General features: G+C 44.8%; 1 protein-coding gene across 1 annotated transcript in view; it reads left to right on the top strand.

Moving 5' to 3' along the window:
* The window catches only part of LOC126418754 (alpha-tocopherol transfer protein-like), a 176092-nt gene that overhangs the window by 106044 nt on the left and 45194 nt on the right, over positions 1-24854 (top strand). The window contains exon 6 of the mRNA XM_050085679.1: positions 11471-11572. Coding sequence (XP_049941636.1) covers positions 11471-11572 — 102 coding nt within the window. The remainder of the gene's footprint in view (positions 1-11470; positions 11573-24854) is intronic.

Genomic DNA, 24854 nt, shown 5'->3' with positions numbered 1-24854 from the left:
ATACATCCAGCGTCATATGTAGATATTGTGGACGTCGATCTCATCGCAATACTCAAGGTGCCCCGCCTACCATCTGTGTCAACTCCAGAGAGCATCATACCGCCTTGCTCGCCAGGTGCAGGATTTTACAGAACGAGAGGAAAATCGTGGAATATAAGACCCTGGACCGACTGGCATTCACTGACATAAGAGGAAATGTGAGGGCCTACATCTTGTGACCTTCTCTTACGCCGCTGCTACGAGAACACTTGTCGCCCCATCAGTTCCTCGCATTCCTGTCGCCTCTCAGAACCAGAAGACTACACCTGCTCCCTTGATGGTGGGGGGCACTTCCCTCCCTGTTCCTTCTGCACCAACTACTTCGGGAGCAACCCTCCCCCCCCCCCCCCCCCAACCATCAGGGATATCAGTCCTCACTTCTGAGCCAGAGAAGCCTTACTTTGGCTCCTCTGGCTAGGAAAGAGTTCCTTGGGTTACCCTGTTCTCAGGTTTCTACTAGTGGGAAAGATAACACTTGCCAGTGGCTGAAGAGCACAAAAAGCAGCACTGAATCAGTGAATTTTTCCCAGCCAGGGCAACCCAAGAAGCAGCGAGAGAAATCAAAAAGGAAGGTCCCCGAGACCACACCACCACTACCTACAAGCTGTGTGTCTCTAGATGAGGTGGAGATGTAGATCTCGCCAGACCATCAGACACAATGGATATAGACTGTTCAGGCAGAATGTCAATGGCCTCAGGTGACCCTGAGGCATAAACTACCTCATTGAATGTTCCATGCCTTCCCAGTCTCACGATATCATCCTCCAGTTGAATTTCGACTGTTTTTTCCACTGCCTGGCTGAGCTACAGCAACTATCAAGCTTTACACCTGCTTTTTGCATTGCTCTCCAGGAAACCTGGTTCCCAGCAATGCAGACCCCTGCCCTCTGTGGCTATTAGGGATTCTGCAGGAACTATAGCGTCTATAATCGAATGTCAGGTGGAGTTTGCGTTCATGTCCTAAATTCAGTCTGTAATGAAACTATGCCCCTTGAAACTCTTCTTGAAGTTGGGGCTGTCAGAATAAGAACGACGCAGGAAATAACTGTCTGCACTATGTGTATCTTTCTCCAGATGGTGCAGTGTCCCTGAATGTATTAACTGCACTGATTGATCATAAACCTCTCCTACTTCTGGGAGATTAAGGCCACCATGGTACCATGCTTACTGGTCGAGGAAGAGATGTCATAATTTTACTGTCGCAATTCTACCTCTGCCCCTTAAATACTGGGGCCACCTCACATTTCAGTGTGGCTCATGGTAGTTACTTGGCCATTGATCTATCTATTTGTAACCCAGGACTTCTCCCATCTATCCACTGGAGAGCACTTGACGACCTGTCGGGTAGTGACCACTTCCCCATCTTCCTGTCACTGACCCAGCGTCAGTCGCACAGACACCTGCGCAGATGGGCTATGAACAAGGTGGACTGGGGAACTTTCATATCTGCTGTCACCGCTGAATCTCCCCCACACAGTAACATCGATGTGATGGTTAAGAAGGTAACAACAACCGTTTCTGTAGCAGAAAATAGGATTCCTAACTTTTTAGTGTGTCACTGGCCAGAGGCAGTCCCTTGGTGATCGCTGGAAGTCGCTGAAGCAGTTATGGAGCTTTGGCGAGCTCTAAGGCGGCATATTCTGCACCCTTCCATGGAACACCTTATAGCCTTCAAATGGCTCTGTGCCCGCATTGGCCAGCTTATCAAACGACAGAAGTAGGAATTTGAGAGAGATATGTCTCGACCATTGGGTGCCATAAGTAACCTTCCCCAGTCTAGGCAAAGATAAAACGTATTTTAGGGTACCAGTCCCCAACAGGTGTTCCTGGTTTTAACATAACTGGCCTGTTTTCTACCGACGCAAGCGCGACTGCCGAGCACTTTGCTGAGCACTATGCTGTAGCCTCTGCGTCGGAGAATTACCCCTCCCCCAGCCTTTAGCACTCTCACGTGGCGGGTGGAAAGGAAAGTCCTCTCGTTCACTACATCCCATTACAGCGTGGGAGCCCTTGGATATTGCCCTGTCACAGCTCCTGGGTCAGATCATATCAAGTCAAATGATCTCTCATCTGACTACCAGCGACATCTCGTCATCTTCAACTGGATCTGGTGCGATGGCGTCTTCATATAGCAATGGCGGGAGAGCACCATCATTCAGGTGCTCAAACACGGTAAAAGCCCGCTTGATGTGGATAGCTAACGGCCCATCGGCGTCACCAACCTTCTTTGTAGGCTGCTGGAACATATGGTGTGTCAGCAGTTGGGTTGGGTCCTGGACTCACGTGGCCTACTGGCTCCATGTCGGGGGTTCCACTAGGGTCACTGTACCACTGGTAATGTTGTCCCTCGAGTATGCCTTCCCAACAGCCTTTTCCAGACGCCGACACCTGGTTGCCATCTGTTTTGATTTACCAAAAGCATATGACATGACCTGGCGACGTCGTATCCTTGCCACATTATACGAGTGGGGTCTGAGGCCCGCTTCCGATTTTTTATCCAGAATTTCCTGTCGCTTCGCACTTTCCGTGTCGAAGTTGGTGTCTCCTATATTTCCCCTCATATCCAGGAGAAAGGGGTCCCGCAGGACTCTGAGTCTCTCTATGTTGAGTGGCCATTAATGGTCTAGCAGCAGCTGTAGGGCCGTCCGTCTCACCTTCTCTGTATGCAGACGACTTCTGAATTTCGTACTGCTCCACCAGTACTGGTGTTGCTGAGTGGCGCCTACAATGAGCCATCCACAAGGCGCAACCATGGGCTCCAGCCCACGGTTTCCAGTTTTCGGCCATGGTTTTAGACGACCAATTGACTCGGCTTCCTCACCTCAGTCAGCTTAAGCGGAAGTGCTGGCATCATCTCGATGCCCTCTGCTGCCTGTGCAACACCAACTGGAGCGCAGATGGCGCTACGCTGCTGCAGCCCTACAGAGCACTTTTTAATCCTGCCTTGACTATGGGAATCTGGTTATGGTTCTACAGCGCCCTTAGCTTTGCGTTTACTCGAACCAATGCACCACTGTGGCGTTTGCCTAGCGACAGGAGCTTCCAAAAAAAGAGTTCGATGGCCAGCGTCCTTGTGGAGGCCAGAGTCCTTCCATTGCAGGTTAGCAATGCACAACTCCTGGCCAGTTGCACTGGACACTTTCGCTGTTCTCCTGCACATCCAAATCGCCGTCTCCTTTTCCCACCCACAGCTGTTCATCTCCCTCATCCGCAGCCCAGGTCAGGTCTTCCGGTTGGTGTCCGATCCCTTCTTTCCAAACTGGAGTCCTTGCCCTTACCACCTATACTTGAGGTCCATTAACGTACACTTCCATGGTGTACGCCTAGGCAGCGTCTTCACCTGTACCTTTCACATGGCCCTAAGGACTCAGTTAGCCCCATGTCTCTCCACTGCCACTTCCTCTAGATTCTTGACATACACAGAGGCCACGAAGTGGTTTAAACAGACGCCTCGATGGCTGATGCTCACGTATGTTTCACATATGTCCATGGAAGACATATTGAACAGCATTCCTTGCCCAATGGCTGCAGTGTTTCCACTGCTGAGCTGGTGGCTATATCTCGTGCTCTTGAGCACATCTGTTCATGCCCTGTGGAGCCATTTCTTCTGTGTACTGACTCCTTGAGAAGCCTACAAACTATCGACCAGTGCTATCCTCATCACTTTGCAGCGACCATCCAGGAGTCCATCTATACCCTGGAACGGTCCAATCGTTCAGTGGTGTTTGTCTGGACCCCAGGTCATGTCGGAATCCCGGGGAACGAAATTGCAGCAGGATACTCGGAAACCACTTACGGAGATCGGCATTGCGATAACTGACCTGCGTTCGTTTTTACGTTGCCTGGTTTTTCGGCTTTGGGAGACGGAATGGCATTGTCTCAGTACGCACAACCAACTGTGTGACATTAAGGAGACTACGAATGTGTGGCAGTCTTCCATGCGGCCCTCTCGCAGAAATTCTGTGGTCCTCTGCCGGCTCCGTATTGGCCATGCTTGGGTGCCACATGGTTACCCTCTGCGCCGTGATGACCCGCCTCAGTGTCGTTGCGGCGCCCGGCTTATAGTGGCCCATATCTTGGTGAGCTGTCCTTCTTTGGCTGCCCTGCGACGGACTCTTCAGTTACTGGACTCGTTGCCATTAATTTTAGCTGACCGCCTCATCGGCTAATTTAGCTTTATATGTGACGGTGGATGTTACCGTTCTATGCAAGTTTTAGCGCATATCCTTTGTCCCTTAGTGTTCCGCACTCTAATGCTTTTAGGGTGGATGTTTTAATGTGGCTGGCTTTTCCTTTCCATTCTCGTGGTCGGCCAGCGAGTCATCTGTGCTCTTGGTTTTACCCTCTTCTACCTGTTTCTAACTTCTTTGTGGTTTTCTTTTCCTGTTGTGACCGTAGTAGTGTTGTTCTGTCGTTCTTCTGGTTCATCCTTCCACCTGTTATTGTGCTGTACGTCTTTTCTTCTTTCTCTTGTGTAATTATTCTACCGGGACCAAGGGACCGATAGCCCCGTACCCCCCCCCCCCCCCCCCGGTCACTCCTTTTAAAAAACAAAACCAACCACCTGTGAACGGAAACGTTATCGAGTGACGCTACAGAGCCTTAAAGTTCGGCAGCAAACGTGACTTCGTACACTGACGGTCTACAAGCGGAAAGTCACGTATTACTGTTCTGCAGTGATCGCCACTGATTGCCATGAGCAACAGTGTAGAAGATGGAGCTAGCTGCTGTGGGGACAGCCCTTGTCTCCTATGAATATGATGCTCTGTTGCCTCAGTGGATGATGGTGTCACACTGGTTTCCATTCAGTTTTTCTCCTCCGGCCCTCTAAAAACTCCATTGTTTGTTGGTATACGGGAGAAAAATAAACTGCACAATGAATGAAGTCCGCAACCGCCATGAGCCAAGGCAACAGAGCATTGGGCTCACAGAATACAACTCCTGGCTATGCAGCAACTACAGGGTGTTTCAAAAATGACCGGTATATTTGAAACGGCAATAAAAACTAAACGAGCAGCGATAGAAATACACCGTTTGTTGCAATATGCTTGGGACAACAGTACATTTTCAGGCAGACAAACTTTCGAAATTACAGTAGTTACAATTTTCAACAACAGATGGCACTGCGGTCTGGGAAACCCTATAGTACGATATTTTCCACATATCCACCATGCGTAGCAATAATATGGTGTAGTCTCTGAATGAAATTACCCGAAACCTTTGACAACGTGTCTGGCGGAATGGCTTCACATGCAGATGAGATGTACTGCTTCAGCTGTTCAATTGTTTCTGGATTCTGGCGGTACACCTGGTCTTTCAAGTGTCCCCACAGAAAGAAGTCACAGGGGTTCATGTCTGGCGAATAGGGAGGCCAATCCACGCCGCCTCCTGTATGTTTCGGATAGCCCAAAGCAATCACATGATCATCGAAATATTCATTCAGGAAATTAAAGACGTCGGCCGTGCGATGTGGCCGGGCACCATCTTGCATAAACCACGAGGTGTTCGCAGTGTCGTCTAAGGCAGTTCGTACCGCCACAAATTCACGAAGAGTGTCCAGATAGCGTGATGCAGTAATCGTTTCGGATCTGAAAAATGGGCCAATGATTCCTTTGGAAGAAATGGCGGCCCAGACCAGTACTTTTTGAGGATACAGGGATGATGGGACTGCAACATGGGGCTTTTCGGTTCCCCATATGCGCCAGTTCTGTTTATTGACGAAGCCGTCCAGGTAAAAATAAGCTTCGTCAGTAAACCAAATGCTGCCCACATGCATATCGCCGTCATCAATCCTGTGCACTATATCGTTAGCGAATGTCTCTCGTGCAGCAATGGTAGCGGCGCTGAGGGGTTGCCGCATTTGAATTTTGTATGGATAGATGTGTAAACTCTGGCGCATGAGACGATACGTGGACGTTGGCGTCATTTGGACCGCAGCTGCAACACGGCGAACGGAAACCCGAGGACGCTGTTGGATCACCTGCTGCACTAGCTGCGCGTTGCCCTCTGTGGTTGCCGTACGCGGTCGCCCTACCTTTCCAGCACGTTCATCCGTCACGTTCCCAGTCCGTTGAAATTTTTCAAACAGATCCTTTATTGTATTGCTTTTCGGTCTTTTGGTTACATTAAACCTCCGTTGAAAACTTCGTCTTGTTGCAACAACACTGTGTTCTAGGCGGTGGAATTCCAACACCAGAAAAATCCTCTGTTCTAAGGAATAAACCATGTTGTCTACAGCACACTTGCACGTTGTGAACAGCACACGCTTACAGCAGAAAGACGACGTACAGAATGGCGCACCCACAGACTGCGTTGTCTTCTATATCTTTCACATCACTTGCAGCGCCATCTGTTGTTGAAAATTGTAACTACTGTAATTTCGAAAGTTTGTCCGCCTGAAAATGTACTGTTGTCCCAAGCATATTGCAACAAACGGTGTATTTCTATCGCTGCTCGTTTAGTTTTTATTGCCGTTCCAAATATACCGGTCATTTTTGAAACACCCTGTAGATTCATCTTCTCTACTGACGATCGTGGCGGTCAGTCGTGATATCTGAAGAGAGAGAGAAGAAAAAAAAAATTTGAGACACTCCGCCTACAGCCCGTCAGCGTACAAAGTAACGTTTGCTGCTGAAGGTTTGGCCTCGTCCCAGGTTCCCGCCTCCCGTCTGTAGCGTCGTTGAACGAATTTCCGAACACTGAATCGATCTTAGGTTTGTTCCTCAAGAAACCTTCTGCAATACCTCGAACTCTGTCGTAACATTTGTTTGTCACCCTGTATAATAAGACTGTCAGCTGTGCTATATTAAAACGATATTGCCTCTCTCCACCCCAAGAAGTTAATGATACACTAATTTCATTTACCAGCAGTTTGAGGAAGTGAATGACGGATTCGTTTGAGAACAGTGATAGTTACCAGACCACAAACTGCACGGTTTCTCATCGAAATCATTACTCATTTCAAACACTTTTAAATACACTCAGTTTTAGCAATATTCAGAATCCACTATATGTCACTCCAACTTTAAAAACAATCTGAGTATGGCGCGAATAATTATACTGAAAGATAGCTGGGAACCACTTCCGAGAAATGCTGGCGCTCGCATCGTCGGAAGTCTACAGCCCGTCTAGTGCTGCACTCGACCACCACGCTAAGTGTTCATACGCAACAATCACTATTATTGGAAGCATTGTCAGTCAGCTGCAATTACGTTGGCATACTGGACCCGGCTAAACAGCAGTGATTTCCTTAATGTAATACTTTGCAATGAACCAGATCGAAAAGTTTAGGACCCACTCCAACAAAGAACGACGAATACATCAATGTGGAAGGATACATCATCCCCACAAGGTGAAGTGGGTCTCACTGGCTCAGTTTAGGTTTCAATTAAAGACAGCAACACGAACTAGTTGCTGTGGTGCTATGAGAACTGATCGTACATCCGAATATCTCTGATTCTGTCAGGTCAGTTCACCCGTGGTCTAGGGAGAGGTAGCGTCTTTGATTCGTATTTGATCAGAAACGTCCTTGGTTCCAGGTTCTAACCTCACTACCGCTTACATCTTGAAAGGGATCATCAGAAATGACGACCGAAGACTTTCGGTATTAGAATTCACCCTCATTCAGTCAACGGCGTTGTCAGAGGGGGCGGAGCAGTGGACGGAGGTTTGGGGCACTCTTATCCTTAGGATGGGAAGCCGCTCCTAAATGCGGAAGAATCAGCAAGGATCAGCAGTATGAGGAAGGCAATGGAAACCACTGCATGAAATGCATCTAACGTGTATCCACAGGATATGGGGACTGTAACTGAGAAAGTGTCATGATAATCACGAAACACAGTAAGAGCTGACAAGTGCGAAAATTACGCCATAGTCAGAATTAACGTCTCACGCAACAAAGTTGCTGACAAGAATAATATACAGAAGAATGGAAAAGAAAACTGCGGATGTGTTAGATGACGATAAGTTGGCTTTAGGAAAGTTAAGAAATCACACAGGCAGTTCTGACGTTTGGGTTGATACTGGAGTCAAGGTTCATAGGATTTATCGACCTGGAAAGTGTTAGACAATGAAAATGTTGCAAGATGTTGAAAATTGAGAAAAATAGGGTTAAGCTACAAACAGCACAAACGGAAGTAAAAGAAATTCTCAAACGAGGAATTAAAATTAAAGGTGGAAGGATATCAATGATTCTATCTGCTGATGACATTCCTATCCTGAGTGAAAGTGAAGGAGAATTAAAAGATCTGCTGAATGGAATGAACCGTCTACTGGGTAAAGAATATGGATTGAGTCTATCGAAGAAAGGCGAAAGTAACGAGAAGTGCAGAAATGAGAACAGCAATAAAATTAACACAGGATCGATGGTTACGAAGTAGATAAAGTTAAGGAATTCTACCTAGACAGCAAAATGACCAATGACGGACGGAGCGAGGAGGACATAAGTAGACTAGTACTGGCAAAATCGGCATTCCTAGCCAATAGAAGTCTACTAGTATAAAACATAGACCTCATTTGAGGAAGAAATGTCTGAGAATGTACATTTGGAGCACAGCATTGTACGGCCGTGAACATGGACTCTAGGAAAAACTGAACAGTAGAGAATCGAAGCATTTGAGATGTGGTGCTACCGAAGAATGTTGAAAATTAGATGGCCTGATAAAGTAAGGAATTAGGTTCTGCGCAGAATCGTCGAGGAAAGGAATATATGCGAAATACTGACAACAAGGAGGTGAGACATCGCGGAATAACTTCCATGGTACTGAAAGTTGTAGAGGGTAAAAACTGTAGAGCAAGATAGAGATTGGAATACATCCAACAAATAGAGGACGTAAGTTGCAAGTGCTACTCTGAGATCAAGAGGTTGGCACAGGAGAGGAATTCGTGGCGGGCCGCATCAAACCAGAAGACGTACGAATGAAAGAAAAAAAGTGTGGTCACGGTATTGTACCCTCATGGGTCAAAATGTTGTCCACGAAGGGGAAAGTTTTCATTGTATTACCACTAAGACCATGCTATTTGGGTACACTGATGAAAAATAAACAAGACTGGAGGCTTTCAGTTCGAACTAAATTATCAGTGTGTTCCCTCGTACTTACAGCAGTAAAATCACACAATGTGACTAAGCCAAATGAAGTGGTGCAGAGGTAAAACACTATCTCGCATTGGAGGGTCTAGGTTCAGTTCCCCAGCCGGCCATACATACATATGTTATTTTTCCCCAAATCGGTTAAGGAAAATACTGCGATGGGTCTTTTGGAAATGTGTCGATTTTTTCTTGACTGTCCTTAAAGAACCTGTGATTCTGCTGCTTGTCTCATGACATCGTTTGGCGACAGAACGTCACCCCTCTCTTTCTCCCTCTTTCTCCCTCTTTCTCCCTCTTTCTCCCTCTTTCTCCCTCTTTCTCCCTCTTTCCTCCCTCTTTCTCCCTCTTTCTCCCTCTTTCTCCCTCTTTCTCCCTCTTTCTCCCTCTTTCTCCCTCTTTCTCCCTCTTTCTCCCTCTTTCTCCCTCTTTCTCCCTCTTTCTCCCTCTTTCTCCCTCTTTCTCCCTCTTTCTCCCTCTTTCTCCCTCTTTCTCCCTCTTTCTCCCTCTTTCTCCCTCTTTCTCCCTCTTTCTCCCTCTTTCTCCCTCTTTCTCCCTCTTTCTCCCTCTTTCTCCCTCTTTCTCCCTCTTTCTCCCCTCTTTCTCCCTCTTTCTCCCTCTTTCTCCTCTTTCTCCCTCTTTCTCCCTCTTTCTCCCTCTTTCTCCCTCTTTCTCCCTCTTTCTCCCTCTTTCTCCCTCTTTCTCCCTCTTTCTCCCTCTTTCTCCCTCTTTCTCCCTCTTTCTCCCTCTTTCTCCCTCTTTCTCCCTCTTTCTCCCTCTTTCTCCCTCTTTCTCCCTCTTTCTCCCTCTTTCTCCCTCTTTCTCCCTCTTCTCCCTCTTTCTCCCTCTTTCTCCCTCTTTCTCCCTCTTTCTCCCTCTTTCTCCCTCTTTCTCCCTCTTTCTCCCTCTTTCTCCCTCTTTCTCCCTCTTTCTCCCTCTTTCTCCTCTTTCTCCCTCTTTCTCCCTCTTTCTCCCTCTTTCTCCCTCTTTCTCCCTCTTTCTCCCTCTTTCTCCCTTCCTCGTTTTTCGTGAAACCTTTCTGGAACAGTACGCTACAAGTAGCGCTACACTATCACGCTTCACTAAACTAATAGAAGTCTCAACCTCTTACAGGTGGTCTCACTGCAAACAACAGGAACTTTAGTGCTTCGCTAAGCAGATCTGTCGTTTCCAACTGGAACAATACTTTCTCAGTAATGAGAAGTACCTAAGTTTCAATTGTAGTCATAAAAATTGAGCTAGGGCCGGTTTAAGGTCAAACCGACTCAAACTGCCACTTAGGGTGTCAAGCGCGAGGGACACTAGAGACCCATAAGTGGAAGATTTGTGTACAGAATGGATCACAATTAGTTGTTTTAAAGCGATGGGGCCCCTCCACGCCCGCACCAACGTGGCGACCAAACCAAAAGTTCTACTGTCACCTCCGTAAACATGTTAGTTATCTAGTAAGTGGATCACAGGATGCTGGGCTGTGATGTTGCCAGTGCGTCTGGGTAAGACTACGCATTAACACGGTCCATCAGGTAATAGATAGTGGACGAAACGCGAGTGAGGGTAGCGATTTGAAGAGCAGAGGAAAAAAAGTGCCATGGCTCGTGCCGTGGGAAAAATGCGACAGTGGGATGGGTAGTAAGAGCAGTAGTGGCTTACTAGCTGCGATAGCTCATGCAAGGTTGGATTTGTTAGTATAGGTATCATGCATCATTACTGTGACAAGCGATGGCGATGTGTCCCAGTTGCTGCAGCTGCTACATTCCTGAAACAATAAAGATAGTTATACAGTAGTGGGAGATAGGCCATAGATCATCTCACTGTGTGGGGGATGTGTGGAGCTTGTTTGCATGCAGTGTACGGTACGGCTTCCCTGTGTGGTGCCAGTTATTCGGCAGTGTATTTCAGCTGGATATCCAGTAATGTCACAATTAGTTGCAAAAGCTGACACGAATGAAAGTAAACGACGGAGGAGGGGTGGGGAGGACATCCGGTAAGTCGCTTTTGTGAAAAAAAATTTCTTACCGGCACTGAATAAGGCCGCTGTGAAACTTCAGTTTTCAAGTCGGAACTAATTGCTGACTATCAACGGCTTGCCCTTCTATGCTGATGACGAACCAAAATTATATATAAATATTTTATATTCATACACAACGTACCGGAAAATTTGAACAGCCAGTCTCAACACCCCAGGTGCTTTCCATTTAGTTGCTCTCATTTTGACATTGCGACTTCATTGTCCTTCGTTATAGTTCATCTACCAAAATGTTTTTTTGAGACACTGCATTTGGAAAGATTGTTTGATTCAAAATCTCTTTTGCTGATGTCCGACTGCATTTTCTTCGTATGTTCCAGTTCCACCAGCACACTGACCTGGAGTCACTTCACAAGTTCTTCCCAAAGAGGATTCTGCCAAAAGAGTACGGCGGGAAGCGGGAACATTGGCAGAGCTCAACGGTAAGTCACAAGTTAGAGCTGCGTGTTTCCAGCAGCAATGGCAGTACCTGCGCTGTTGCAGGAAGTGCCACCACCGAAAATACAACTGCGTCCTTCGGACACGGTTAGATTGGCTCCTTGACTCCGTACATCTACATCCACGTGATTACTTTGGTATTCACAATAGTGTGTCCGGCATGCGGAGGTGTGTGTGTGTGTGTGTGTGTGTGTGTGTGTGTGTGTGTGTGTGTGTTTTGAAAACCTCAAACCACGCACGCGCGCGCGCACCTCTATGTGCGGGGATTTGTGACTGCGTCGGGTCTGTGTCTTTTAGCCGTTCTCCTTGTTCGCTGTCCGTCTTCGTCCCTTCACCGCATGTGTTCCTGTTTCTATGCGTTTGGGCGCTGATGACCACGCTGTTTAGCGCCCGAAAACCTCAAAACACACACACACACACACACACACACACACACACACACACACACACGCGCAGTTCAATGAACCACCTTTAAACTGTCTCTCTACCGTTCCACTCTCGAATGGCGGGCGGGATAAACGAGCACTTACATTTTTCTGTGCGAGGCCCGATTTATTTTATCGTTATAATTTCTCCCTACGTAGGTGGGTGCCAACAATGTTTTCACAATCGGAGGAGAAAACTGGTGATTGAAATTTCATGAGAAGATCCCGTCGCAACGAAAAACGTTTTAATGATTGCCCCTCCAATTCTATACATAGAGAAAGATATGTAAGAGTGGCATCAAATTGCACTGCTTAACGTCGTCTTAAACTTGTAACCTCCTGGAAGATCAAAACCGTGTGCCGTACCGGAAATCGAATCATAAACCTTTCACTATATGCGTGTAATTTCTCAACAGTCTGAAATATCAAGACATGGCTCACGACCCTCCCCGACAGCTTCAGTACTGCCATTAACCCCCGCTACAGTTTTCTACTTCCGTAGAATGTCGATTACTTAATAAGATGCAAGAATGCTTGTTTCCCAGTCTAGCGCTGGCAACAGTGTCTAAGTTGCAGCACAAACTGAAATATGTCAAAATATGTAGTCACTCGATCATTGGCGTCTGCAGAAATTTATCAAATATAATTATTTAGTGTACGTCAAGAGCCTGGTGTGCGCCCTTAAACTGGATCCCACTTCGGCGACTTGCGTCATGCGTGTCCTTACCTACCCCAGTTGTCCAAACGGGTAAGAACAACCTACAGGTTGATGCGGAATCCGATCCGCCTGTCTTTCTTAACTAATCTTCACATCGGTGAGCGGTGACGGCTAGATTCCACCTCTAATGACTGGTGTCGACGGGTCGTTAGACGCTAATCTTGTTTTCTGAAGGCTACATTAAAGGCAGACGAAATTACCGTGGTCCGGACGGGATTCGACGCCGCGACGCCTCTGTTTCCAGGCACTTCATCCAGGAGGGGTAAGATTTCGTAATTGTTGTTTCTGGTATGACTGTGTCAGATTCACAACGTATAGTGACCCAAAAGAAAAACTTCAGAGGAATTACACATACATCCCAAATGACTGGCTGGTATCTACACAACGTTGTATAGGTACATTACTTAGAGACCGAAATGGCAAACATTTTTCATTATTATATGCAGTGTTATTAATATAAATACGAATACCATAATTTTGGTTCACGATTTAAAACTACTTATTATGAATACTCAGAAGAATAAATTTTGTTCGTATACCAACAATATTAGGTTAATATGGAAAATTAAAATTCTGAGATGGAAAAAAATCAGAACTTTTGAGAAAATAGTGTTAGCAGGCAACAAAGAAAACAGAGGAATTCGACTGGACCCCGGTTCATGATGCGTTCACAGGTGTATCAGCATAGCTACTGTTAGTTTCGGTTTCACGTTGACCTTTAGCGTGTCAGAAACATTAAACTGAGCTTCGATTCCGCAATTCTCGACCTATTATTTCAAGTTATTTCGATGCTAATAGAGAATGTTACTAAGCCTAAAAGAACTGTTTCTATTTTCGTACCAGCAACGGACGTGTACGCCCTTAACAAACGAAAGAATGTATGTCAGTTTACGGAAGTATTTTGTAAGGTACACATACTGTGCCGTGGGACAGTCGGCATAATTGGGTATGAACGCACTTCGATGGCAGTATGGATACAACCGTTGCTGCAAAACGACTGTATTAAACAGTTCTACATTGCCCTCATCTGATCTTGTGGAACATATTAAAAGATTGTCATGTTACATTATATGAAGTCGAAGCATAAAAAGCACTACCCGCATAGACAGGTCTTGACAAAAATCCAATCCATAAAATGCTCACAGTTGATAAACTGCACACGGATACGTGGATTTTATCATTTGTGGGCATGTTATTAACAGAAGTATTTATTTATACGCATAACCTACGTGAGCTTGTCAGCCGTAAATATTCTTGTTGCCATTAGTTGTAGCACTCTTGCAGTCGCTTCGATGTGGGCGTCAGTTTTTTCACCTGTCCTGGACTTTTCACTTCAATTACCGACAATAAACCAGATTACGTAATAACTTGTGTTCTTGCGGTGTTCACATTCCCAGAAAGTCTTTACGTCACACTGACAAATCGCTCTTCATACGTTTTAGAACATACCTTCTTGTAATGTTTTTATACAGATTTGTCCCAAGTCGTCAGTGCACTGCATGCCACAACAGTTTTTTAAAAAATACTCATCGCTCACTATCGCTTTGTCACTTTTATTGACAGTTTAAGGCTTGACAAGTTCAAGAATTTGGATAACGGATTTTAATTTTTACCATACTCTTTATTTGTGTAGATCGGGAGTGTGTAAAACGATACGACCGATTTCGATTCTGCTAGCAATCCTCTTCAGATATTAAAATATCTGTAAAAAGTTCAAAGCGTCAAATGTTTTATAATCAAGTACTGTATCATTAAAACTCGGTGACTATCTGAATGTACAGCGTGAGAGATGATACTCTGTAATATCTTATGAACTAAAGGCGATTGCGTAGCACAATCGAAACAGGTCATACCGTTTTCTGAATTCGTGATCTACACAAATAACGTTTACATTCATTCACGTCAGCCCCCGGTAGCTGAATTGTCAGTGTGACAATGTCAATCCTAAGGGCCCGGGTTCGATTCCCGGCTGGGTCGGAGATTTTCTCCGCTCAGGGACTGGGTGTTGTGTCATCATCATCATCATCATCATCATCATCATCATTGTTATTTCAGCCCCAATGACTAGCCAGTCGCTTAAGTGGCGTCAAATCGAAGACTTGCACCCGGCGAACGGTCTACCCGACGGGAGGCTCTAGTCACGACATTTACATTATTATTACGTCATCTCATTCGCAAATGGTTATTTCGGCATCTTTTAAAACCAATATGTGTGTGTGTGTGTGTGTGTGTGTGTGTGTGTGTGTGTGTGTGTGTGTGTGTGTGTGTGTGTGTGTGTTTCTTCGCTATTCTTGCTTGCTTGAAGTTCTAAGTGGCGGTTTCGCCAAGTTATTTCATTCTATTCTTCGTAGTATCGTGGAACTTCCTACTTAATAACACATTTATCGGAATCTTCACTGGAATATTTGTGTGTATTTCGCTTGTACTTATTTGTGGAGATAATAGAATTCCATTCCACTCTGCATAGAATCCATTCTTCTGCAAGATGCACATCATCAACCTTCTAAACTTCGACTTTTCGATTGCACGTCTCCGTCATCAGTGTCACTTTCTCTTACCAACAAATTTAATGACCTAATCTTGAATGCAGTAGATTTTATTAAAAACTTTATTCGGCCAAGATCGCATGTAGGAAACAGTGATTACTAGTTACACCCGCTTAAGTGGTCATCTTCAGATGAGGATACAAACATACATTGTCTGAACCAAGAGGAAAAGTAAGGCACTTACTCATGACGACTGTTAGCTAGAATTCCCGTAAGGGTGTTACTACTTTAATGACAAAGTGTCTTGCTTAGTCTGTTGACTGACACACTGTAGGGTTGTATCACGATCTAAAGATAATTTAAGCGGTTGAAACTAGTAATCACTGTTTTCTGCATTGTAGTCTTGGCCAAATAAAGGTTTCAATAAAATCTAAAACAGATTTAAATGCGTCAACAGGAAGTCTTCGTGGCTGCCCGCGGACGCAATTTCTGTGATGACTTGGTGTGCTCGCAGTGCAAGGTAGAAACGCACAGTACTTCAAACTGGAACGCGACTGTACTTGAACGTGTGACCACACTGGTTCCCACTATGACAGGGTACATGGATCGATTTGTGAAATACGCGTGCAGAGGCGTCCTGGAATGTTGATCGGTCTTTCTCGAACACGATGATTTAGCAGCTGTGAAGATTTTTCCATGTTGCTGGAACGTGTAGGCAGTGCGAAAAGTTCAAATGGCTCTAAGCACTACGGGACTTAACATTTGAGGTCATCAGTCCCCTAGACTTAGAACTACTTAAATCTAACTAACCTAAGGACATCACACACATCCATGCCCGATGCAGGATTCGAACCTGCGACCGTAGTGCGGCGCGGCACGCTACTTTTTACCGCCCTGCCGGTGTCCAGCAATGTTCATTTGTCTAGCTAAAAGCTGTAGTAGAAAATACTAGACCGCTACTGACTATTGCAGGTCGCAACATACATAGAATTGTCCGGTAAACGGGATGTGGCTAGCTACTGAAGTAAGTTTTAACTTGGCAATTTAATTTTCAGGTGTATTTTTACGATAAAGTTCAGTTAATACTGCCACGTCCGTACGAGGCGGCAACACAATGTAAAGTTCACACGCACACCACAATCTCTCACGTAGCCAGTTTATGGTAATTACACCCGTTACCGAAGTTAAGAGTTGACCGGATCGCTTGGTTATAAAAATGCTCGCTCGAATGTTGTGCACTCTGCTCTACACGTAATATCTGTTCCAGTTTCAGACCGCACAACTCGCCACGCGGTTTTAACTAATAGTCAAAAGCAATAATTTTGATATTCCGTCCGAAATTCCACACGACTTTCACTATGCTGTTCACTTAAATACGCTTTGTACTAGTTCGCGAACTCGTAATTAGCATTTTTCCGCGATTTTACAGTACTTTCGTCGGAGCTGCTTTCATTGAAATGTTACTAGTTCGAACCCTCAGCCCCGACCCCCCTAGATGACACCAAAGGCTCTGTTCCCAGCATAGATTGGCGCGAGGCTGCATTTTTCTGATTAGCTGATATCACAAACAGCAAATCAAGTTGCAGTATTATCCCGCGCTTTACTTCAATGACCAATCATAGTGAAACATTTCTTTCTATGGAAATTGCTAAATAAATAAATTTAGAAAAGTATCAAATATAAAATTACTCCTTCGGAAATTACCGATTAATTTGTGTTCCACTCACGATTTATTAGTACCATAAACTGACTGCACATTTAATTATAGTAAATCCCCTGTATAGTTTAACTGGTACTTCGTGTAAACATAACAATTTTCATTTACTTCTGTTCTTCATCACTCTCACAACACTCACACTGCTAATTACTACACGTATAAAATAATAATTATGCAAATACATTAAATATTAAATCAAACATAACTTTACAACATTGTTTTGACTACGACTGCTAGCACTGTCCGTCGACTGCTGCCCTCTGCCGCCTACTAGTACAACTACGTGCAGCTCTGTAACTCAGGTCCATGTCAGCTGGTGACATCTGTCGATGACTCATGCCTATAACGACATCGTCCTAACAAGTGACAGGAGTGATGCGAAGATGCTACGCCTCAGTAGCAGCAGCGTGGTTCCAGACTGAAGCGTCTAGAAATGCTCGTCCATAGCGGCCGGCGTAGGCAGTGCAAATTAGTATTTATTTTACTGCGGAACTAGTGCTTGTTGGACACTATCCTCCAAACCTTCCAAGAATACTGGACATTATTCTTAACCAGTCTGAAAATGATAGCCGTCGTCCGTGCAGTTAAAAGCAATTGGCTTAAATTTGTTGTCTGGGGGAATCTTAATAAGCGTTCACACAAAGTACGTTAACCACACTGTCGAGATTAAATTTCAGAGAATCTGTCACAGCAGAAGCTTTGGATTTGGGTTGTCGGTTGCAATAAAATCAGGCGGTGGGGAAGGATGAGCGGCCGCGCCGGCGAGTAGTAAACTGGACGGATCCGGCTGTCGATAGCAAAAATGACACGTTGTGCGCCGCCGTCGGTGCGGCAATTGGAGGCGATCGGCCGGCCACTGTGTCATTACTGCAGCAGGCAGTTCGCGGAAAAGTGTCTCGCCCAATCACCGTGCATGCGATGTTAGCTGCTGCGCCTCCTGGAACGAAGCAGTCCTACACTTGCTTGACATCCGATCAGCTGTTTGCGAAATTGCACGTTGCCGCCTCTGCAACGCAGAATTCGCAGAAGCTCTTACGTGCGCCGCATGCAGATGGTTACACGCAACATTTTCTCCAGCCGCTGTTTCGCTTCACAGCACGGTGTACTACAAGCAAGCGGATTGCACGTATCCTCTCAACAGCCACGACACAGGCGCCAATTTGTTGTTTACGTTCTTGCGGTCGGTTTTCTCTTCTACGAGCTTTTTCGGTGAAGGATTAAGCGTTTTTCACTTTCATAACACACATCGTGCATCTGCGTAGTAACGCAGCTGCCACTGTCATTCGCCGGCCAGAGTGGTCGAGCGGGTCTAGGCGCTACAGTCAGGAACCGCGCAACCGCTACGGTCGCAGGTTCGAATCCTGCTTCGGGCATGGATGTGTGTGATGTCGTTCGGTTAGTTAGGTTTAACTAGTTCTAAGTTCTAGGGGACTAATATCAACAGCAGTTAAGTCCCTCGGTGCTCAGAGGCATTTGAACCAAATTTTTATTTTTTTTATTTATTTTTTTTTTTTTGAAGCCACTGTCATTCACTTCTCTCTTCCCCCACGATTACTTCCCTCTATGAACTGATCTCCCCCATTTATTCTTATTTTACTCTGTTCTAGCCAGTCATGTGATTCATCACAGCTGTATATATGGGTCATAAAGTATTAATTATCACCTCGATAAAGATAGTTAAAATACAGAGGGGTCCAAAAAATATATCCACTGTTTAAAAGTCTATAACTGGCAAAGTAATTGACTGAATTCTCTCATCTTTGGTAGTGTAATAGTTTGTAGCTCCGGCAATCGCCACACAAGCGTTGTATTGCATTGATTTGTTTTAGATTAGATTAGTTTTTCGTTCCATAGATCCGTGCTGAGGAGATCCTCGTGGATGTGGAACAGGTCAAAAAACAATTTTTAAAGCTGAAATAACAATACTGATAGTATGAATATATACACCATTTGTTTCTATTAAAAAATTCATCAATGGAGTAGGAGTAGTTGGCCACTAGTAAGTCTTTCAGGCTCCTTTTAAACTGATCTTTATTTGTAACTAACTTTTTAATGTTTACTGGCAAATTATTGAAGATGAGTGTTCCTGAGTAGTGGACCCCTTTTTGAACTAAAGTGCTTTTAAGCCCTTGTGCAGATCATTTTTGTTCCTGGTATTGTATGTATGAACTGAGCTGTTTGTTGGAAAAAGAGATATATTATTTAGGACAAATTTCATTAAGGAGTAAATATACTGAGAGGCAGTAGTTAGTATAACCAGTTCTTTGAAAAGGTTTCTACAGGACGTCCGTGAATTTACTCCACAAATAATACGTATTACACGCTTTTGGACTCTGAAAACTTTTGACTTGAAGAGTTACTCCAAAATATTATACCATATGACATTATGGAATGAAAATAGGCAAAGTATGCAAGCTTTTTCATTTTTATGTCGCCTGTGTCTGCTAACACTCGAATTGAAAATACAGATTTAAGGCGTTTCTGCAGTTCCGCTGTGTGGTCCTCCCAACTGAATTTATTATCAATTGTAATGCCAGGAATTTAAGACTGTCAAACTCTTCTATCAGCTTTCTTCGTACTTTATGCATATGCTGGGTGGAAACCTCTTACAGGTTCTGAATTGCATATGGTCAGTCTTTTCGACATTCAATGTCAGTGAGTTGGCTTTAAACCATTTATTAATATACATGAAAATATCAGTAGCAGATCTTTCTAGAACTATACTCGACATACTATTTATTGCAATACTTGTCGTCTGCAAACAAAACGAACTCTGCTTCTGGCAGTGTAACTGATGAGAGATCATTAATGTACACAAGAAAAAGCAATGGCCCTAAGATGGATCCTTGTGGGACACACCATGTAATTTCTTCCCATTCTGATGACGACTTACTTCACTAGTCCCTTGCACTGACACCCTTTGTTTCCTGTTAGTGAGGTATGACTTCAACCATTTTGCAGCACTGCCCGTGACAACATAGAATTCTAATTTACTTAAAAGGATGTTGTGGTTCACACAATCAAATGCCTTTGACAAATCACAGAAAATACCTGCTGTTTGTAATTTGTTATTTAATTAAGTACATTTTCACTGCAGGTGTAAATAGCCTTCTCGATATCAGAACCCTTCAGAAATTCAAACTGTGTTCTTGATAATGTTATTTGTGGTCAGATGGTTGAGCAGCTGCCTGTACATTACTTTTTCTAAAATTTTTGAGAATGCTGGCAAAAGTGAAATCGGTCTGTAGTTTGATGGTATCTTTTTATCCCCTTTCTTGAATAGAGGCTTAACATCTGCATATTTTAGCCAGTCAGGAAATGTCCCAGTTATAACTGAGTGGTTACACAAGTAACTTAGAATTGTACTAAACTTACAAGAACATGCCTTAATTAACTTTGTTGATATTTCATGGTAACCACTAGAATGCTTTGTTTTTAAAGATTTTATTATGGAAGTTATTTCTTTTGGTGAAGTGATTGACGTATTCATGTACCTGAAGCTATTTGTAAAGGCTAAGTTTCAGATATTCAAGGGAATTATTTACTTATCCTGAAAGTACCATTCTATCAGTAACGGATATAAAGTACTTGTTTGTCAGATGACAGTCGCCAGATAATGTTTTGTTCTTAGTTTCACCTAGTTACACGAGTAAACATGGCTATCTCAAGGCTTACGTTCGATGAAAGGAAGTCAGTTTTGAAGTGGTATTTTAACTACGAAAACATTGAGGTTCAACGGCAATGGCGAAATGAGCATCAGGTAGAGCCACCGACACGTTTAACGATTCGTCGCATTCGAGACGAATTTGAAACCGAAGGCTGTGTTACGGATGTACACAAACGACGATCTGGACGACCTGTAACAGTAACAAGTTCAGCTAACTCCCGTCGTGTGTTACAATAATTCACTCGCTCACCACCGAAGTGTGTGAGACAGTGTGTCCTTGAAACTGGAGTGAGTCACTCAAGTGTTAGGCGAATTTTGAAGACAGCGAAGTGGACGTGCTACATCCCACGATTGTTACACGCAATGAACGAGGACGACCCAGATCGTAGAATGGAGTACTGCGAGTGATTTACTAACATGGTGCGCAACGATGAAGAGTTTGCAGAGATGATTGTGTGGTCTGATGAGGCATAGTTCAGACTCAATTGTACAGTAAATCGCCACAATTGCATCTACTGGGCCGCCGAAAATCCGAGCGTCCATATAGACAAAGTCGTTAATTTGCCAGGAGTAAATGTGTGGTGTGGGTTGTCATACCGGGGCTTGATTGGGCCATTCTTCTTAGACGGCACAGTTAGCGGTGAGGTATACCTTCAGACATCCATTTTACCTGCCATCCGAGACTTGTATGGAGGCGGAAGAGTTTACTTTCAACGAGATGGTGCCTCAGCCCACTGCCAAAATCGTGTTAGGGCGATCTCGACGAAAATCTACCAGGAAGATGGATAGGCCGTAGAGGTGCTGTGAAGTATCCACCACGTTCCCCAGACCTAACTCCTCTGGACTTTCACCTGTGGGGAACACTAAAGGACATCATTTATCGACAAAAGCCACGCACATTGGATGAACTTCGAGAATCCAACACACATTCATGTGCAAATATCAAACTGAACACGTTGCAGTCAGTAGTTCGTGCTGCAGTTCTGCGGCATCGTTTGTGTGTGTATGTTACTGGTCACCATTTCGAACACCTACAGTGACATCTTTAAGTTGAACTTTAAGCTACACTTTAACCAAAAATGAGAAAACTCCGTCAATTAGTTTGCAAGTTGTGGACTTCCAAACAGTGGATACATTTTTTGGACCCCTCTGTAGTTTTGTTTTAGCTAAAAGGATTGGACAAACACGGAAACAGCAAAAAGCGCAAGGCATCACCATGCCTAACGCGATGTAGGAAATCTGGCATTCAAAACAGCTTCCAGTCTTCTCGGAATAGGTAAATTCAGACCCCGTCCTGTTTTCAAGGGAATCTGACACAACTCTTCCTGCAAGTTAGTGGTAAATGAAGGTAACAATGATGCAGGTGGATAGCGGTTCTCCAAAGTTGGCCTCAAAGGCTTAATAATAGTGGTCACCTTGAAACAGTTAAACGGAATGCTCACAAAACCTGTCCTGTACCATGAGTTATGTCGGTAGGCGAGTTACGTCGGAACGTGTTATGTCGTCTTGGAAAACACCATCACCATTGAGAACGAAATATTGCACCACGGAAAAGACCTGATCAACCAAAATGTTCACTCAATTCTTGGCGGTAATGGGACCTTCCACAGTACCCTTGGGGCGCATGGAATACTGAGATACGGCTATCCAGAGCATCACCGAACCTGCTCCAGGTTTCACTGTTGGGAAGCACACTCGGCGAGAAGTTGGAAATAGAATGTCAAATCAAACGCCTTTCAGTCGTCTAAATTATTTTACTGCCTACCAGTTTCGGCGATATATTAAACCATCTTAAGGCCTCCTGATCGTCGTGTAGGATGATTCCCACCATTGGTCAGGTAAAAATTGGAGCCAGCATTTATTGCCTGGTGTCCGTAGATTTTTGAGACAGTGATCATTTCAAACATAATCTGCCGACTGTCGTTGGGTCACTGATGAGCTGTTTTGGAATTCCAGTTCGCCTTAAGATTCCCTGCAGCTCAAGCTATAGGGTTGGCATCCGCACTTACGTTCAACCATGCATATCTCGAGATGCTACAATATGGTCACCCAACCGCTGTATTGTGTGTTTGTAGTCCTCATACACACTGATACCTCATAACAGTATCAAATAGACGAGCCAAAACATAATGTAGCAGCCCACTGAAAAAGTTGAATATCGTCAGTTATTCCTTTTTCTGCACTTAAAGTGGAACAACGCTGGAAAAATTTACGCTCAGTTGGTGGAGGTGCAAGACTGTAATTCACCAACGTAGTGTGTCTGGAGAAAAGGTTCCAATATTTTGAAGATTTAGTGTGCAACAATGCAAGAAAGATTTCCTATAAACATTAGCCGCAAACAGCGTATCTTCGGAGTTATGATCTATTACCACTACTCTCAAGGATCACCACGTCTCTATGCTGTACTCTTCACAAAATGTATTCGATGTGACCACCATCCATTGCAATGCTGCGTTTCATGCTACATCTCATGGAATCACGCATTCGCCGGAATACTACTGATGGTTGCCGGATTGCGTTGCAAGCATTGAACACGCGTTCTCTTACTGTATCCGCAACATTTATGGGAACCGCATACAACCCAAAACCCTAACTCCATACGTCTGAGGTTAGGAGAGCGAGCAGGCCAAGGTTTAGACCCTCCCCAACCAATACATAGTTTCACCCGAATTTGAAAATGTACTGGTACCCCATCATGGCTCGTCCGTTGTGGCCGAGCGGTTCTAGGCGCTTCAGTCCGGAACCGCGCGACTGCTACGGTCGCAGGTTCGAATCCTGCCTCGGGCATGGATGTGTGTGATGTCCTTAGGTTACCTAGGTTTAAGTAGTTCTAAGTTCTAGGGAATTGATGACCTCAGATGTTAAGTACCATAGTGCTGCGAGCCATTTTGAACCCCATCATGGACGCACCTCGTATGCATTCGTTCGTGTAATGATACAGTCTTCAGCAACACAAGTAACGGGTTCCGATGGAAGTGCCGATACCTAGCACCATTGAGCGTCTTGCGTAGAACGCAGAGAACTAGTATTCTGTCCCTCTGGATGCACGCCCAAACATTGCTACTAAATGTGTGCTGGCGTCGTCTCTCTTAATGTGCAATCAGGTTGGGATGGACCCGTACGTGCGTAGTATGGTAATTTAGAATACCGTCTCTCATGAAGCCTGCCTAATCGGTAATCATAATCTTCAGCTTGAACTGCAAATTACCAGCTGGTGTTTCGAGAAATCGCAGAATTGCAATCAGGCTGACGATCGTGTGGCAACTGAGCTCTGACTCTTTGCGCATGGTAGGGATAAGATAACTGTTAGGATTGTCCATAAAATAGACTTAGCAACACCGTCCGCTGCAGCTATTTTTCGGACACTTGATCCAGGATTGCCCTCCCCATATTCTAATGCCCATTGATCCAGTTCAGGTATGAGTGGGTCGTCTGCCACTATCGCGTATTCATGGTGCAAAGGATCCCCTTTCCGAAAGTATCTTTTTACTGGACACTAACACAATGATTAGGTGGCATAGACGCTTCCAATGCGGTCAAACTAGTTTCGCTTGCAGAGAACAACACAGCACAGCAAGCGAAGTACAGGCTCTAGTGCCCGAATACCTAACACTCTCGAGGCGATAATGGGAAAATTCAAAGTGTCACGGATATCATAGATCGTGGATCAGTTTCGAACTTGACAAACGTAGCCCATTCATAAATCGCTCCGAGCCGAGATAGGACAAATTATGCAGCTGTCAGGTCCATCCAGGTGTCTTCTTTAGCCGCCTGGGTGCATCCCTGTGAAAACGGGACAGAGCAACGGAACCAGTGTAGACATGTGCGTTCGTCAAAAAGACGACGACCCGGTCATTATCGGAGGTGACGCTGAATACTTTTTAGGACTCACGGTGTGATGCTGAGGTGTTAGGCTCGCTGCCGGAAACCGTCACAGGAGCATACTACCGAAATCTCCTGACGATTTGGAGGTTGTGAACAATGACGTCCAAGCGAGAGTTTCTTGGGGTACAATAAACGTCCCAGTTCATTCTGCACGGTGCTGAGCTATACTTGCTGCTTCCTCACTCCTCCGAATGTTCTCGACTCGGAACCCAACGACTTACCTTCAGTCGGCTGAAGATGGTGCATTCATTGCCCATCGAGGCAAATTGAATGAATGTGTGATGTGTGTTTCTCTGGACACGTTAGATTTCCCTACGAGAGTCTAAAATCAGCGAGCATAGAAGACACTGAATCGACTGCGTGTAGTT

The sequence above is a fragment of the Schistocerca serialis genome, chromosome 9, assembly GCF_023864345.2.
Source record: "Schistocerca serialis cubense isolate TAMUIC-IGC-003099 chromosome 9, iqSchSeri2.2, whole genome shotgun sequence".
Taxonomy (NCBI): Eukaryota; Metazoa; Arthropoda; class Insecta; order Orthoptera; family Acrididae; genus Schistocerca; species Schistocerca serialis.
Note: the sequence above shows the minus strand (reverse complement) of the source record. Positions and strands in the feature narration are given on the sequence as shown.